This window comes from Hemiscyllium ocellatum, chromosome 7, assembly GCF_020745735.1.
Source record: "Hemiscyllium ocellatum isolate sHemOce1 chromosome 7, sHemOce1.pat.X.cur, whole genome shotgun sequence".
Classification (NCBI taxonomy): domain Eukaryota; kingdom Metazoa; phylum Chordata; class Chondrichthyes; order Orectolobiformes; family Hemiscylliidae; genus Hemiscyllium; species Hemiscyllium ocellatum.
Genome location: NC_083407.1, coordinates 5,472,624 through 5,491,427, shown reverse-complemented (window position 1 = coordinate 5,491,427; position 18,804 = coordinate 5,472,624). Strand labels below are relative to the sequence as shown.

General features: G+C 53.3%; 1 protein-coding gene across 1 annotated transcript in view; it reads left to right on the top strand.

The window, feature by feature from the left end:
* Positions 1-18,804, top strand: part of si:ch211-67e16.11 (uncharacterized) — a 57,174-nt gene that overhangs the window by 21,006 nt on the left and 17,364 nt on the right. The window contains exon 2 of the mRNA XM_060827783.1: positions 17,338-17,610. Coding sequence (XP_060683766.1) covers positions 17,338-17,610 — 273 coding nt within the window. The remainder of the gene's footprint in view (positions 1-17,337; positions 17,611-18,804) is intronic.

Below are 18,804 nucleotides of genomic sequence, written 5' to 3'. Positions count from 1 at the left end.
TTCACACAGACAGTGGGGTCACACAGACAGCAGATTCACACAGACTGTGGGGTCACACAGACAGCAGGTTCACACAGACAGTGGGGTCACACAGCAGGTTCAGACAGACAGCGGGTTCACACCGACAGTGGGGTCACACAGACATCAAGTTCATGTAGACAGTGGGGTCACACAGACAGCAAGTTCAGGCAGACAGTGGGGTCACACAAACAGCAGGTTCACACAGACAGCAGGTTCACACAGACAGTGGGGTCACACAGACATCAGGTTCACAGAGACCGTGGGATCACACAGACATCAAGTTCACGTAGACAGTGGGGTCACACAGACAGCAAGTTCAGGCAGACAGTGGGGTCACACAGATAGCAGGTTCACACAGACAGCAGGTTCACACAGACAGTGGGGTCACACAGATAGCAGGTTCACACAGACAGTGGGGTCACACAGACAGTGGGTTCACACAGACCGTGGGGTCACACAGACAGCAGGCTCACACAGACAGTGGGTTCACACAGACAGCAGATTCACACAGACAGTGAGTTCACACAGACAGTGGGTTCACACAGACAGCAGATTCACAGAGACAGTGGGGTCACAGAGACAGCAGGCTCACACAGACAGTGGGTTCACATAGATAGCAGGTTCACACAGACAGCAGGTTCACACAGACAGTGGGGTCGCACAGACAGTGGGTTCACACAGACAGCAGGTTCACACAGACAGTGGGTTCACACAGACAACGGGTTCACACAGACAGCAGCTTCACACAGACAGTAGGTTCACACAGACAGTGGGGTCGCACAGACAGCAAGGTTACGCAGACAGTGGGTTCACACAGACAGTAGGTTCACACAGACACCAGGTTCACACAGACAGTGGGGTCACACAAAAAGCGGGTTCACACAGACAGTGGGGTCACACAGACAGCAGGTTCACACAGACAGTGGGGTCACACAGACAGAAGGTTCACACAGACAGTGGGTTCACACAGACAGTGGGTTCACACAGACAGCAGGTTCACACAGACAGTGCGGTCACACAGACAGCACGTTCACGCAGACAGTGGGGTCACACAGACAGCGGGTTCACACAGACAGTGGGGTCACAGAGACAGTGGGATCACACAGACAGCGGGTTCACAGAGACAGCAGGTTTACACACACATTTGGTTCACACAGACAGTGGGTTCACACAGACAGCGGGTTCACACAGACAGTGGGTTCACACAGACAGCAAGTTCACGCAGACTGTGGGGTCACACAGACAGTGGGGTCACAGAGACAGCAGGTTCACACACACATTGGGTTTACACAGACAGCAGGTTCACACAGACAGTGGGGTCACACAGATAGCAGATTCACACAGACAGCAGATACACACAGACAGTGGGGTCACACAAAAAGCGGGTTCACACAGACAGCAGGTTCACACAGATAGCGGGTTCACACAGACAGTGGGGTCACACAGACAGTGGGGTCACACAGACAGTGGGTTCACACAGATAGCAAGTTCACGCAGACAGTGGGGTCACACAGACAGCGGGTTCACACAGACCGTGGGTTCACACAGACAGTGGGGTCACACAGACAGCAAGTTCAGGCAGACAGTGGGGTCACACAGACAGCAGATTCACACAGACAGTGGGGTCACACAGCAGGTTCAGACAGACAGCAGGTTCACAGAGACAGTGGGGTCACACAGACAGCAGGTTCACACAGACAGAGGGTTCGCGCAGACAGCGGGTTCACACAGACAGCGGGTTCACACAGACAGTGAGTTCACGGAGACAGTGGGGTCACAGAGACAAGACAGCAAGTTCACATAGACAGTGGGGTCACACAGACAGCACGTTCACGCAGACAGCAGGTTCACACAGACAGTGGGGTCACACAGCAGGTTCAGACAGACAGCAGGTTCACAGCGACAGTGGGTTCGCACAGACAGCAGGTTCACACCGACAGTGGGGTCACACAGACATCAAGTTCACGTAGACAGTGGGGTCACACAGACAGCAAGTTCAGGCAGACAGTGGGGTCACACAGATAGCAGGTTCACACAGACAGTGGGGTCACACAGAGAGTGGGGTCGCACAGACAGCGGGTTCACACCTACAGTGGGTTCACGCAGACAGTGTTTTCACACAGACAGCAGGTTCACACAGACAGCAGGTTCACAGAGACCGTGGGGTCACACAGACATCAAGTTCACGTAGACAGTGGGGTCACACAGACAGCAAGTTCAGGCAGACAGTGGGGTCACACAGATAGCAGGTTCACACAGACAGCAAGTTCACACAGACAGTGGGGTCACACAGACAGCAGGTTCACACAGACAGTGGGTTCACACAAACAGCAGGTTCACACGGACAGTGGGTTCACACAGACAGCAGGTTCACACAGACAGCAGGTTCACACAGACAGTCGGATCACATAGACAGCAGGTTCACACAGACAGTGGGTTCACACAGACAGTGGGTTCACACAGACAGCAGATTCACAGAGACAGTGGGGTCACAGAGACAGCAGGCTCACACAGACAGTGGGGTCACACAGACAGTGGGTTCACACAGACAGCAGGTTCACACAGACAGTGGGTTCACACAGACAGCGGGTTCACACAGACAGTGAGGTCACACAGACAGCAGGTTCACACAGACACCAGGTTCACAGAGATAGTGGGGTCACACAGACAGTAGGTTCACACAGACAGTAGGTTCACACAGACACCAGTTCACACAGACAGTGGGGTCACACAGACAGCAAGTTCACGCAGTCAGTGGGGTCACACAAAAAGCGGGTTCACACAGACAGTGGGGTCACACAGACAGCAAGTTCAGGCAGACAGTGGGGTCACACAGACAGAAGGTTGACACAGACAGTGGGTTCACACAAACAGTACGGTCACACAGACAGCACGTTCACGCAGACAGTGGGGTCACACAGACAGTGGGGTCACACAGACAGCACGTTCACGCAGACAGCGGGTTCACACAGACAGTGGGGTCACACAGACAGCAGATTCATACAGATAGTGAGTTCACACAGACAGCGGGTTCACACAGACAGCAGGTTCACGCAGACAGTGGGGTCACACAGACACCGGGTTCACACAGACAGCAGGTTCACGCAGACAGTGGTGTCACACAGATAGCAAGTTCACGCAGACAGTGGGGTCACACAGACAGTGGGTTCACACAGACCGCGGGTTCACACAGACAGTGGGGTCACACAGACAGCAAGTTCACGCAGACAGTGGGGTCACACAGACAGCAGATTCACACAGACAGTGGGGTCACACAGCAGGTTCAGACAGACAGCAGGTTCACAGAGACAGTGGGATCACACAGACAGCAGATTCACACAGACAGTGGGGTCACACAGCAGGTTCAGACAGACAGCAGGTTCACAGAGACAGTGGGGTCACACAGACAGCAGGTTCACACAGACAGTGGGTTCGCGCAGACAGCGGGTTCACACAGACAGCGGGTTCACACAGACAGTGAGTTCACAGAGACAGTGGGGTCACAGAGACAGCAAGTTCACGTAGACAGTGGGGTCACACAGACAGCAAGTTCACGCAGACAGCAGGTTCACACAGACAGTGGGTTCACACAGACAGTGGGTTCACACAGACAGCAGGTTCACACAGACAGTGCAGTCACACAGACAGGAGGTTCACACAGACAGTGGGGTCGCACAGACAGGAGATTCGCACAGACAGGAGATTCACACAGACAGTGGGGTCACACAGACAGCAAGTTCACACAGAGAGTGGGGTCACACAGACAGCAGGTTCACTGAGACAGTGGGGTCACACAGACAGCAAGTTCACGTAGACCGTGGGGTCACACAGATAGTAGGTTCACACAGACTGTGGGGTCACACAGAGAACAGGTTCACATAGACAGTGGGGACACACAGACAGCAGGTTCAGGCAGACAGTGGGGTCACACAGATAGCAGGTTCACAGACACCAGGTTCACACAGACAGTGGGGTCACACAGATAGCAAGTTCACGCAGACAGTGGCGTCACACAGACAGCAGGTTCACACAGACAGTGGGTTCACACAGACAGCAAGTTCACGCAGACAGTGGCGTCACACAGACAGCAGGTTCACACAGACAGTGGGTTCACACAGACAGTGGGGTCACACAGACAGTGTTTTCACACAGACAGTAGGTTCACACAGACACCAGTTTCAGAGAGACAGTGGGGTCACACAGACAGCAAGTTCAGGCAGACAGTGGGGTCACACAAAAAGCGGGTTCACACAGACAGTGGGGTCACACAGACAGCAGATTTACACAGACAGTGGGGTCACACAGACAGAAGGTTCACACAGACAGTGGGGTCACACAGACAGCACGTTCACGCAGACAGTGGGGTCACACAGACAGCGGGTTCACACAGACAGCGGGTTCACACAGACAGTGGGGTCACAGAGACAGCAAGTTCACACAGACAGTGGGTTCACACAGAGAGCGGGTTCACAGAGACAGCAGGTTCACACAGACAGTGGGGTCACACAGACAGTGGGTTCACACAGAGAGCGGGTTCACACAGACAGCAGATTCACAAAGACAGTGGGGTCACACAGACAGCGGGTTCACACAGACAGCGGGTTCACACAGACAGTGGGGTCACAGTGACAGCAAGTTCACGCAGACAGTGGGGTCACACAGACTGCAGGTTCACACAGACAGTGGGGTCACACAGACATCAAGTTCACGGAGACAGTGGGGTCACACAGACAGCAAGTTCAGGCAGACAGTGGGGTCACACAGATAGCAGGTTCACACAGACAGTGGGGTCACACAGAGAGTGGGGTCGCACAGACAGCAGGTTCACACAGACAGTGGGGTCACACAAACAGCAGATTCACACAGACAGTGGGGTCACACAGCAGGTTCAGACAGACAGCAGTTTCACACAGACAGTGGGTTCCCACAGACAGCGGGTTCACACAGACAGTGGGGCCACACAGACAGCAGGTTCACACAGACAGTGGGTTCGCACAGACAGCGGGTTCACACAGACAGTGGGTTCACAGAGACAGTGGGGTCACAGAGACAGCAACTGCAAATGTGTTGCTGGTCAAAGCACAGCAGGCCAGGCAGCATCTCAGGAATAGAGAATTCGACGTTTCGAGCATAAGCCCTTCATCAGGAATAAGAGAGAGAGCCAAGCAGGCTAAGATAAAGGGTAGGAAGGAGGGACCAGGGGGAGGGGCGATGGTGGTGGGATAGGTGGAAGGAGGTCAAGGTGAGGGTGATAGGCCAGAGTGGGGTGGGGGCGGAGAGGTCAGGAAGAGGATTGCAGGTTAGGAGGGCGGTGCTGAGTTGAGGGAACCGACTGAGACAAGGTGGGGGGAGGGGAAATGAGGAAACTGGAGAAATCTGAATTCATACCTTGTGGTTGGAGGGTTCCCAGGCGGAAGATGAGGCGCTCCTCCTCCAGCCGTCGTGTTGTTGTGTTCTGCCGGTGGAGGAGTCCAAGGACCTGCATGTCCTCGGTGGAGTGGGAGGGAGAGTTAAAGTGTTGAGCCATGGGGTGGTTGGGTTGGTTGGTTCGGGCGGCCCGGAGGTGTTCTCTGAAGCGTTCCGCAAGTAAGCGGCCTGTCTCACCAATATAGAGGAGGCCACATCGGGTGCAGCGGATGCAATAGATGATGTGTGTGGAGGTACAGGTGAACTTGTGGCGGATATGGAAGGATCCCTTGGGGCCTTGGAGGGAAGTGAGTGTGGAGGTGTGGGCGCAAGTTTTACATTTCCTGCGGTTGCAGGGGAAGGTGCCGGGGGTGGAGGTTGGGTTGGTGGGGGGTGTGGATCTGACGAGGGAGTCACGAAGGGAGTGGTCCTTGCGGAACGCTGATAGGGGAGGGGAGGGAAATATATCCTTGGTGGTGGTCCGTTTGGAGGTGGCGGAAATGACAGCGGATGATACGTTGTATGCGGAGGTTGGTGGGGTGGTAGGTGAGAACCAGTGGGGTTCTGTCTTGGTGGCGGTTGGAGGAGCGGGGCTCAAGGGCGGAGGAGCGGGAAGTGGAGGAGATGCGGTGGAGGGCATCGTCGATCACATCTGGGGGGAATCTGCGGTCCTTGAAGAAGGAGGCCATCTGGGCTGTGCGGTGTTGGAACTGGTCCTCCTGGGAGCAGATGCGGCGGAGACGAAGGAATTGGGAATATGGGATGGCGTTTTTACAGGGGGCAGGGTGGGAGGAGGTGTAGTCCAGGTAGCTGTGGGAGTCAGTCAGTTTATAGTAGATGTCTGTGTTGAGTCGGTCGCCCGAGATAGAGATGGAAAGGTCTAGGAAGGGGAGGGAGGAGTCTGAGACTGTCCAGGTGAATTTCAGGTCGGGATGGAAGGTGTTAGTAAAGTTGATGAACTGTTCAACCCCCTCGTGGGAGCACGAGGCAGCGCCGATACAGTCATCGATGTAGCGGAGGAAAAGGTGGGGGGTGGTGCCAGTGTAGTTGCGGAAGATGGACTGTTCCACATATCCTACGAAGAGGCAGGCATAGCTGGGGCCCATGCAGGTGCCCATGGCAACTCCTTTAGTTTGGAGGAAGTGGGAGGATTGAAAAGAGAAGTTGTTCAGGGTGAGGACCAGTTCAGTCAGTCGAAGGAGGGTGTCAGTGGAAGGGTACTGGTAGGTGCGGCGGGAAAGGAAGAAGCGGAGGGCTTTGAGTCCTTCGTGATGGGGGATGGAGGTGTACAGGGACTGGATGTCCATGGTGAAGATAAGGCGTTGGGGACCGGGGAAGCGAAAATCCTGGAGGAGGTGGAGGGCGTGGGTGGTGTCCCGAACGTAGGTGGGGAGTTCTTGGACTAAAGGGGACAGGACCGTGTCGAGGTACGCGGAGATGAGTTCGGTGGGGCAGGAGCAGGCTGAGACAATGGGTCGGCCGGGGCAGGCAGGTTTGTGGATTTTGGGCAGGAGGTAGAAACGGGCGGTGCGGGGTTGTGGACAGACAGCGGTTCACACAGACAGTGGGATCGCACAGACAGCAAGTTCACGCAGACTGTGGGTTCACACAGACAGCGGGTTCACACAGACAGCGGTTCACACAGACAGTGGGGTCACACAGACAGCGGGTTCACACAGACAGCGGTTCACACAGACAGCGGTTCACACAGACAGTGGGGTCACACAGACAGTGGGGTCACACAGACAGCAGATTCACACAGACAGTGGGGTCACACAGACAGTGGGGTCACACAGACAGCAGATTCACACAGACAGTGGGGTCACACAGACAGTGGGGTCACACAGACAGCAGGTTCACACAGACAGTGGGGTCACACAGACAGCAAGTTCACGCAGAGAGTGGGGTCACACAGACAGCAAGTTCACACAGACAGTGGGGTCACACAGACAGTGTGGTCACACAGACAGCAAGTTCACACAGACATTGGGGTCAGACAGACAGTGGGTTCACACAGACAGTGGGTTCACACAGACAGTGTTTTCACACAGACAGTCGGTTCACACAGACACCAGGTTCACAGAGACAGTGGGGTCACACAGACAGCAGATTTACACAGACAGTGGGGTCACACAGACAGCAAGTTCACGCAGACAGTGGGATCGCACAGACAGCAAGTTCACGCAGACAGTGGGGTCACACAGACAGCGGGTTCACACAGACAGCAGATTCACACAGACAGTAGGTTCACAAAGACACCAGGTTCACAGAGACAATAGGGTCACACAGACAGCGGGGTCACGCAGATAGTGGGGTCACACAGACAGCAGGTTCACACAGAGAACATGTTCACATAGAGGGTGGGGTCACACAGACAGCAAGTTCAGGCAGACAGTGGGGTCACACAGACAGCAGGTTCACACAGACAGTGAGATCACACAGATCGCAAGTTCACACAGACATTGGGGTCACACAAACAGCAGGTTCACACAGGCAGTGGGGTCACACAGACAGCAGGTCCACACAGACAGTGGCGTCACACAGACAGCAAGTTCACACAGACAGTGGGTTCACACAGACAGTGGGTTGACACAGATCGCAAGTTCACACAGACATTGGGGTCACACAAACAGCAGGTTCACACAGACAGTGGGTTCACACAGATAGCGGGTTCACACAGACAGCGGGTTCACACAGACAGCAGGTTCACACAGACAGTGGGTCCACACAGACAGTGGGTTCACACAGACAGCAGGTTCACACAGACAGCAGGTTCACACAGACAGTGGGGTCACACAGATAGCAGGTTCCCACAGACAGCAGGTTCACACAGATAGTGGGGTCGCACAGACAGCAGGTTCACAGAGACAGTGGGGTCACACAGACAGCACGTTCAGGCAGACAGTGGGGTCACACAGACAGCAGGTTCACACAGACAGTGGGGTCACACAGATAGCAGGTTCCCACAGACAGCAAGGTTACGCAGACAGTGGGGTCACACAGACAGCAGGTTCACAGAGACAGTGGGGTCACACAGACAGCACGTTCAGGCAGACAGTGGGGTCACACAGACAGCAGGTTCACACAGACAGCAGGTTCACACAGACAGTGGGTTCACACAGACAGCATGTTCATACAGATAGTGAGTTCACACAGACTGCAGGTTCACACAGACAGTGGGTTACACACAGACAGCAAGTTCATGCAGACAGTGGGGTCACACAGACAGCAGCTTCACACAGACAGTAGAGTCACACAGCAGGTTCAGACAGACAGCAGGTTCACAGAGACAGTGGGATCACACAGACAGCAAGTTCACACAGAGAGTGGGGTCACATAGACTGCAGGTTCACACAGACAGTGTTTTCACACAGACAGCAGGTTCACACAGACAGCAGGTTCACAGAGACAGTGGGGTCACACAGACAGCAAGTTCAGGCAGACAGTGGGGTCACACAGACAGCAGGTTCACACAGACAGTGGAGTCACGCAGATAGCAGGTTCACACAGACAGCAGGTTCACACAGACAGTGGGGTCACACATCCAGCAAGTTCACACAGACAGCAGATTCACACAGACGGTGGGGTCACACAGACAGCGGGGTCACACAGACAGCAGGTTCACACAGACAGTGGGTTGACACAGATAGCAGGTTCACACAGACAGCGGGTTCACACAGACAGCAGATTCACACAGACAGTGGGGTCACACAGATAGCAGGTTCCCACAGACAGCAGGTTCACACAGACAGTGGGGTCGCACAGACAGCAAGGTTACGCAGACAGTGGGGTCACACAGACAGCAGGTTCACACAGACAGTGGGGTCGCACAGACAGCAAGGTTACGCAGACAGTGGGGTCACACAGACAGCAGGTTCACGCAGACAGTGGGGTCACACAGACAGCAGCTTCACACAGACAGTAGAGTCACACAGCAGGTTCAGACAGACAGCAGGTTCACAGAGACAGTGGGATCACACAGACAGCAAGTCCACACAGAGAGTGGGGTCACACAGACAGCAGGTTCACACAGACAGTGTTTTCACACAGACAGCAGGTTCACAGAGACAGTGGGGTCACACAGACAGCAAGTTCCGGCAGACAGTGGGGTCACACAGACAGCAGGTTCACACAGACAGTGGGGTCACACAGATAGCAGGTTTACACAGACAGCAGGTTCACACAGACAGTGGGGTCACACATCCTGCAAGTTCACACAGACAGCAGGTTCACAGAGACAGTGGGATCACACAGACAGCAGGTTCACACAGACAGTGGGTTCACACAGGCAGTGTTTTCACACAGACAGCAGATTCACACAGACGGTGGGGTCACACAGACAGCGGGGTCACACAGACAACAGGTTCACACAGACAGTGGGATCGCACAGATAGCAGGTTCACACAGACAGCGGGTTCACACAGACAGCAGATTCACACAGACAGTGGGGTCACACAGATAGCAGGTTCCCACAGACAGCAGGTTCACACAGCCAGCAAGTTCACGCAGACTGTGGGGTCACACAGACAGCAAGTTCACGCAGACAGTGGGGTCACACCGACAGCAGCTTCACACAGACAGTGAGGTCACACAGACAGCAGGTTCACACAGACAGTGGGTTCACACAGATAGCAAGTTCAGGCAGACAGTGGGTTGACACAGATCGCAAGTTCACACAGACAGCAGGGTCACACAAACAGCAGGTTCACACAGGCAGTGGGGTCACACAGACAGCAGGTTCACACAGACAGTGGCGTCACACAGACAGCAAGTTCACGCAGACAGTGGGGTCACACAGACAGCAGGTTCACACAGACAGTGAGGTCACACAGACAGCAGGTTCACACAGACAGTGGGTTCACACAGACAGTGGGTTCACACAGACAGTGGGTTGACACAGATCGCAAGTTCACACAGACATTGGGGTCACACAAACAGCAGGTTCACACACACAGTGGGTTCACACAGACAGCGGGTTCACACAGACAGTGGGTTCACACAGATAGCGGGTTCACACAGACAGCGGGTTCACACAGACAGCAGGTTCACACAGACAGTGGGTCCACACAGACAGTGGGTTCACACAGACAGCAGGTTCACACAGACAGCAGGTTCACACAGACAGTGGGGTCACACAGATAGCAGGTTCCCACAGACAGCAGGTTCACACAGATAGTGGGGTCGCACAGACAGCAGGTTCACAGAGACAGTGGGGTCACACAGACAGCACATTCAGGCAGACAGTGGGGTCACACAGACAGCAGGTTCACACAGATAGTGGGGTCGCACAGACAGCAGGTTCACAGAGATAGTGGGGTCACACAGACAGCACGTTCAGGCAGACAGTGGGGTCACACAGACAGCAGGTTCACACAGACAGTGAGGTCACACAGACAGCAGGTTCACACACACAGTGGGTTCACACAGACAGCGGGTTCACACAGACAGTGGGTTCACACAGATAGCGGGTTCACACAGACAGCGGGTTCACACAGACAGCAGGTTCACACAGACAGTGGGTCCACACAGACAGTGGGTTCACACAGACAGCAGGTTCACACAGACAGCAGGTTCACACAGACAGTGGGGTCACACAGATAGCAGGTTCCCACAGACAGCAGGTTCACACAGATAGTGGGGTCGCACAGACAGCAGGTTCACAGAGACAGTGGGGTCACACAGACAGCACATTCAGGCAGACAGTGGGGTCACACAGACAGCAGGTTCACACAGACAGTGGGGTCACACAGATAGCAGGTTCCCACAGACAGCAGGTTCACACAGATAGTGGGGTCGCACAGACAGCAGGTTCACAGAGATAGTGGGGTCACACAGACAGCACGTTCAGGCAGACAGTGGGGTCACACAGACAGCAGGTTCACACAGACAGTGGGGTCACACAGATAGCAGGTTCCCACAGACAGCAAGGTTACGCAGACAGTGGGGTCACACAGACAGCAGGTTCACAGAGACAGTGGGGTCACACAGACAGCACGTTCAGGCAGACAGTGGGGTCACACAGACAGTGGGTTCACACAGACAGCATGTTCATACAGATAGTGAGTTCACACAGACTGCAGGTTCACACAGACAGTGGGTTACACACAGACAGCAAGTTCACGCAGACAGTGGGGTCAGACAGACAGCAGCTTCACACAGACAGTAGAGTCACACAGCAGGTTCAGACAGACAGCAGGTTCACAGAGACAGTGGGATCACACAGACAGCAATTTCACACAGAGAGTGGGGTCACACAGACAGCAGGTTCACACAGACAGTGTTTTCACACAGACAGCGGGTTCACACAGACAGTGGGTTCACATAGACAGTGTTTTCACACAGACAGTGGGGTCACACAGACAGCAGGTTCACACAGACAGCAGGTTCACAGAGACAGTGGGGTCACACAGACAGCAAGTTCAGGCAGACAGTGGGGTCACACAGACAGCAGGTTCACACAGACAGTGGGGTCACACAGATAGCAGGTTCACACAGACAGCAGGTTCACACAGACAGTGGGGTCACACAGATAGCAGGTTCCCACAGACAGCAGGTTCACAAAGACAGTGGGTCGCACAGACAGCAGGTTCACACAGACAGCAGGTTCACACAGACATTGTTTTCACACAGACAGCAGGTTCACACAGACATTGGGGTCACACAAACAGCAGGTTCACACAGGCAGTGGGGTCACACAGACAGCAAGTTCAGGCAGACAGTGGGTTGACACAGATCGCAAGTTCACACAGACATTGGGGTCACACAAACAGCAGGTTCACACAGGCAGTGGCGTCACACAGACAGCAAGTTCACACAGACAGTGGCGTCACACAGACAGCAAGTTCACGCAGACAGTGGGGTCACACAGACAGCAAGTTCACACAGACAGTGGCGTCACACAGACAGCAAGTTCACGCAGACAGTGGGGTCACACAGACAGTGGGTTGACACAGACAGCGGGTTCACACAGACAGCAGGTTCACACAGACAGTGGGTCCACACAGACAGTGGGTTGACACAGACAGCGGGTTCACACAGACAGCAGGTTCACACAGACAGTGGGTCCACACAGACAGCGGGTTCACACAGACAGTGGGGTCACACAAAAAGCGGGTTCACACAGACAGCAGGTTCACACAGATAGCGGGTTCACGCAGACAGTGGGGTCACATAGACAGCGGGTTCACACAGACAGCAGGTTCACGCAGACAGTGGGGTCACACAGACAGCAGGTTCACACAGACAGTGGGGTCACACAGATAGCAGGTTCCCACAGACAGCAGGTTTACACAGATAGTGGGGTCGCACAGACAGCAGGTTCACAGAGATAGTGGGGTCACACAGACAGCACGTTCAGGCAGACAGTGGGGTCACACAGACAGCAGGTTCACACAGACAGTGGGGTCACACAGATAGCAGGTTCCCACAGACAGCAAGGTTACGCAGACAGTGGGGTCACACAGACAGCAGGTTCACAGAGACAGTGGGGTCACACAGACAGCACGTTCAGGCAGACAGTGGGGTCACACAGACAGTGGGTTCACACAGACAGCATGTTCATACAGATAGTGAGTTCACACAGACTGCAGGTTCACACAGACAGTGGGTTACACACAGACAGCAAGTTCACGCAGACAGTGGGGTCAGACAGACAGCAGCTTCACACAGACAGTAGAGTCACACAGCAGGTTCAGACAGACAGCAGGTTCACAGAGACAGTGGGATCACACAGACAGCAAGTTCACACAGAGAGTGGGGTCACACAGACAGCAGGTTCACACAGACAGTGTTTTCACACAGACAGCAGGTTCACACAGACAGCAGGTTCACAGAGACAGTGGGGTCACACAGACAGCAAGTTCAGGCAGACAGTGGGGTCACACAGACAGCAGGTTCACACAGACAGTGGGGTCACGCAGATAGCAGGTTCACACAGACAGCAGGTTCACACAGACAGTGGGGTCACACATCCAGCAAGTTCACACAGACCGCAGATTCACACAGACAGTGGGGTCACACAGACAGCGGGGTCACACAGACAGCAGGTTCACACAGACAGTGGGATCGCACAGATAGCAGGTTCACACAGACAGCGGGTTCACACAGACAGCAGATTCACACAGACAGTGGGGTCACACAGATAGCAGGTTCCCACAGACAGCAGGTTCACACAGACAGTGGGGTCGCACAGACAGCAAGGTTACGCAGACAGTGGGGTCACACAGACAGCAGGTTCACACAGACAGTGGGGTCGCACAGACAGCAAGGTTACGCAGACAGTGGGGTCACACAGACAGCAGGTTCACGCAGACAGTGGGGTCACACAGACAGCAGCTTCACACAGACAGTAGAGTCACACAGCAGGTTCAGACAGACAGCAGGTTCACAGAGACAGTGGGATCACACAGACAGCAAGGTTACGCAGACAGTGGGGTCACACAGACAGCAAGTCCACACAGAGAGTGGGGTCACACAGACAGCAGGTTCACACAGACAGTGTTTTCACACAGACAGCAGGTTCACACAGACAGCAGGTTCACAGAGACAGTGGGGTCACACAGACAGCAAGTTCAGGCAGACAGTGGGGTCACACAGACAGCAGGTTCACACAGACAGTGGGGTCACACAGATAGCAGGTTCACACAGACAGCAGGTTCACACAGACAGTGGGGTCACACATCCAGCAGGTTTACACAGACAGTGGGTTCACACAGGCAGTGTTTTCACACAGACAGCAGATTCACACAGACGGTGGGGTCACACAGACAGCGGGGTCACACAGACAGCAGGTTTACACAGACAGTGGGATCGCACAGACAGCAGATTCACACAGACAGTGGGGTCACACAGATAGCAGGTTCACACAGACAGCGGGTTCACACAGACAGCAGATTCACACAGACAGTGGGGTCACACAGATAGCAGGTTCCCACAGACAGCAGGTTCACACAGACAGTGGGGTCACACAGCCAGCAAGTTCACGCAGACTGTGGGCTCACACAGACAGCGGGTTCACACAGACCGCAGGTTCACACAGACAGTGGGGTCACACAGACAGCAAGTTCACGCAGACAGTGGGGTCACACAGACAGCAGCTTCACACAGACAGTAGAGTCACACAGCAGGTTCAGACAGACAGCAGGTTCACAGAGACAGTGGGATCACACAGACAGCAAGTTCACACAGAGAGTGGGGTCACACAGACAGCAGGTTCACACAGACAACAGGTTCACACAGACAGCGGGTTCACACAGACAGTGGGTTCACATAGACAGTGTTTTCACACAGACAGTGGGGTCACACAGACAGCAGGTGCACACAGACAGCAGGTTCACACAGACAGTGGGGTCACACAGACAGCAAGTTCAGGCAGACAGTGGGGTCACACTGACAGCAGGTTCACACAGACAGCAGGTTCACACAGACAGTGGGGTCACACAGATAGCAGGTTCACACAAACTGTGGGGTCACACATCCAGCAAGTTCACGCAGACAGTGGGGTCACACAGACAGCAAGTTCACACAGACAGCAGGTTCACAGAGACAGTGGGTTCACACAGACAGTGTTTTCACACAGACAGCAGATTCACACAGATGGTGGGGTCACACAGACAGCGGGGTCACGCAGACAGCAGTTTCACACAGACAGTGGGGTCACACAGCAGGTTCAGACAGACAGCAGGTTTACAGAGACAGTGGTATCACACAGACAGCGGGTTCACACAGAGAGTGGGGTCACTCAGACAGCGGGTTCACACAGACAGTGGGTTCACACAGACAGTGTTTAACACAGACAGTGCGGTCACACAGACAGCAAGTTCACGCAGACAGTGGGGACACACAAAAAGCGGGTTCACACAGACAGTGGGGTCACACAGACAGTGGGGTCACACAGACAGCAGGTTCACACAGACAGCAGGTTCACACAGACAGTGGGGTCACACAGACAGCAGATTCACACAGACAGTGGGGTCACACAGACAGTGGGGTCACACAGACAGCAGGTTCACACAGACAGCAGGTTCACACAGACAGTGGGGTCACACAGATAGCAGGTTCACACAGACAGCAGGTTCACACAGACAGTGGGGTCACACAGACAGTGGGGTCACACAGACAGCAGGTTCACACAGACAGCAGGTTCACACAGACAGTGGGGTCACACAGACAGTGGGGTCACACAGACAGCGGGTTCACACAGACAGCAGATTCACACAGACAGTGGGGTCACACAGATAGCAGGTTCACACAGACAGCAGGTTCACACAGACAGTGGGGTCACACAGACAGTGGGGTCACACAGACAGCAGGTTCACACAGACAGCAGGTTCACACAGACAGTGGGGTCACACAGACGGTGGGGTCACACAGACAGCAGGTTCACACAGACAGCAGGTTCACACAGACAATGGGGTCACACAGACAGTGGGTTCACACAGACAGTAGGTATTGCTCTGGTCACCTGTTTCACACTGTGCACACAGAATGGTCACTGGAACCAAACTAAATGATTACTTCAAGTAATAGAGTCACACAGTCGGGAAACACACGCTTTCGTCCCACTCATGCATGCCAATCGTATATTCTAAGTTAATCCAATCGTATTTGCCTGCATCCGGCCCATATCCCTCCAAACCCTTCCTATTCACATCCCCATTCTTTTAAATATTGCAATTGTACCAGCCTCCACCACTTCCTCTGGCAGCTCATTCCATACACACACCATCGTGAAAAGGTTTATTTTATATCTTTCTCCTCTCACCCTAAACTTATGCCCTCTAGATCTGGACTCCCCCACCCCAGGTAAAAAAAACCTTGTCTATTTACCCTATCCATGTCCCTCATGATTTTATAAACCTCTATAAGGTCATCCCTCAGTCTCCGACGCTCCAGGGAAAACAGCCCCAGCCCGTTCAGCCTCTCCCTATAGCTGAAATCCTCCAACCCTGGCAACATCCTCGTAAATCTTTTCTTACGAGTAGATGGACTCTTTCAAGGTTGGTTATGTTTCAGATTTCATAAATATTGACATGGAACTCAAGAGATTGATTTCTACAACAACTCACGTTTATATTGTCACTTTAATCCTGTAAATTATCTGAAGCATTTCCCAGCACCATTCTGTCACTTGAGAACATGATCGTGCAGGTGACCTAAACCCTGCTCAGGGAGGTTGTTTTAAAACTGCATTGTAACAGAGGAAAACAAATCGAGAATTGGGAACATTTTGGGAGAGAATTCCATCGTGTAGGACCCTTGGAAGTAAAGCACACCGATGGTGGTAGAATAAAAATTTGGCTTCTATAAGAATTGGAGGGATGCAAAGACCTCAAAGGGTTTCAGGCTGGAAGTTAAATGGTTAGGGAGGAGCGAGGACCTAGAGGAATTTGGAAGCGAGATTGAGGTGTTGCTAGACCAGAAACCAATAGAGATCAGAATAGATTAGATTACTTACAGTGTGGAAACAGGCCCTTCGGCCCAACAAGTCCACACCGACCCGCCGAAGCGCAACCCACCCATACCCCTACATTTACCCCTTACCTAACACTACGGGCAATTTAGCATGGCCAATTCACCTGACCCACACATCTTTGGACAGTGGGAGGAAACCGGAGCACCCGGAGGAAACCCGCACAGACACGGGGAGAACGTGCAAACTCCACAGAGTCTGTGTGAGATTAGAGACCATGAGCAGCGATTGGTCAACAGCGATGGTATTAATCATTAAAGACCAGACTAAAGACAAGAAATCTCAAAAGTTAACGCACAAATGGAAGGAGAAAATTGAATCTCGAATGGGATTTTAAAAGGAAAGTGAATAAATACAATGAATTAATATTTATAACAGGATCGAGTAAAGGACTGACAATGGGGTGAGAGGTAATGAAATTCCTTCGATCTGCTCCCCAGGTAACTATGAGTGCATGACCCTGGCCTTGAAGAGTCGCTGTGAGAACCTGCTGAAGAGAAGGACCAGTCGTAATCAGCAACACAACAATAAAGATCCAGCAAGGAAGCGGCTAAAAGCCCAGGCCACCAGGGCCAGCCTGACAAGGGAAGTGCGCAACACCAGCAGTCGCTCCCGGAGAGAGGAACGCCTTGTGGGACTGTGTGAGATACACTTTATTCCTCTGGTGGTGGGACAGAGGGATGTGCACAAAGAACAAAGACTCCGCTGTGTAGGTTGGTGTCTTCCTTAACTTCTACCTCCATCATTTACAGCGCACAATATCAAGGGTAACATAGGCTCAGACACAGAGTAAAGCTCCCTCTATCATAGTCCCATCAAACACTCCCAGGACAGGGATAGCACGGGGTTAGATATAGAGTAAAGCTCCCTCTACACTGTCCCACATCAAACACTCCCAGGGCAGGGACAACACGGGGTTAGATACAGAGTAAAGCTCCCTCTACACTGTCCCCCATCACACACTCCCAGGACAGGGACAGCATGGGGTTAGATACACAGTAAAGCTCCCTCTACACTGTCCCCCATCACACACTCCCAGGACAGGGACAGCACGGGATTAGATACAAAGTAAAACTCCCTCTACACTGTCCCCCATCAAACACTCCCAGGGCAGGGACAACACGGGGTTAGATACAGAGTAAAGCTCCCTCTACACTGTCCCCATCAAACATTCACAGGACAGGGACAGCACGGGGTTAGATACAGAGTAAAGCTCCCTCTACACTGTCTCCATCAAACATTCACAGGACAGGGACAGCATGGGGTTAGATACAGAGTAAAGCTCCCTCTACACTGTGCCCCATCAAACACTCCCAGGACAGGGACAGCACTGGATTAGATACAGAGTAAAGCTCCCTCTACACTGTCCCCATCAAACACTCCCAGTACAGGGACAGCACTGGATTAGATACAGAGTAAAGCTCCCTCTACACTGTCCCCATCAAACATTCACAGGACAGGGACAGCACGGGGTTAGATACAGAGTAAAGCTCCCTCTACACTGTCCCCATCAAACATTCACAGGAACAGGGACAGCATAAAATTAGACGGAAAGATCCCTGTGTATTGCTGCAGTGTGTAACCACTCCTCCCTGGAGATGTGCTGTCATGGTACATAATGTACTGTCTTGTTCCATCCTTTACATTACCCCATCAGTAAAAAGTCTAGTTTAAGCATTGATAAAATATTCTGATTTGACCCTTTCACACGTGTTCACTGAGATTCATTGAATATGTAATTGTCTTTTAAAAGAATTTGCCAGTAAAAGGACGAAATTAAAGGATGGAAATTGCTTGGCCTGGACCTTGGCGATGAGTGGAACACCAGTGTCATAGTCACATGATATTGGCCTAATTGGAGAGGATGATTCCTGGGGTGAGAGAGCTTCCTTGGGGAGAGAGGTGGT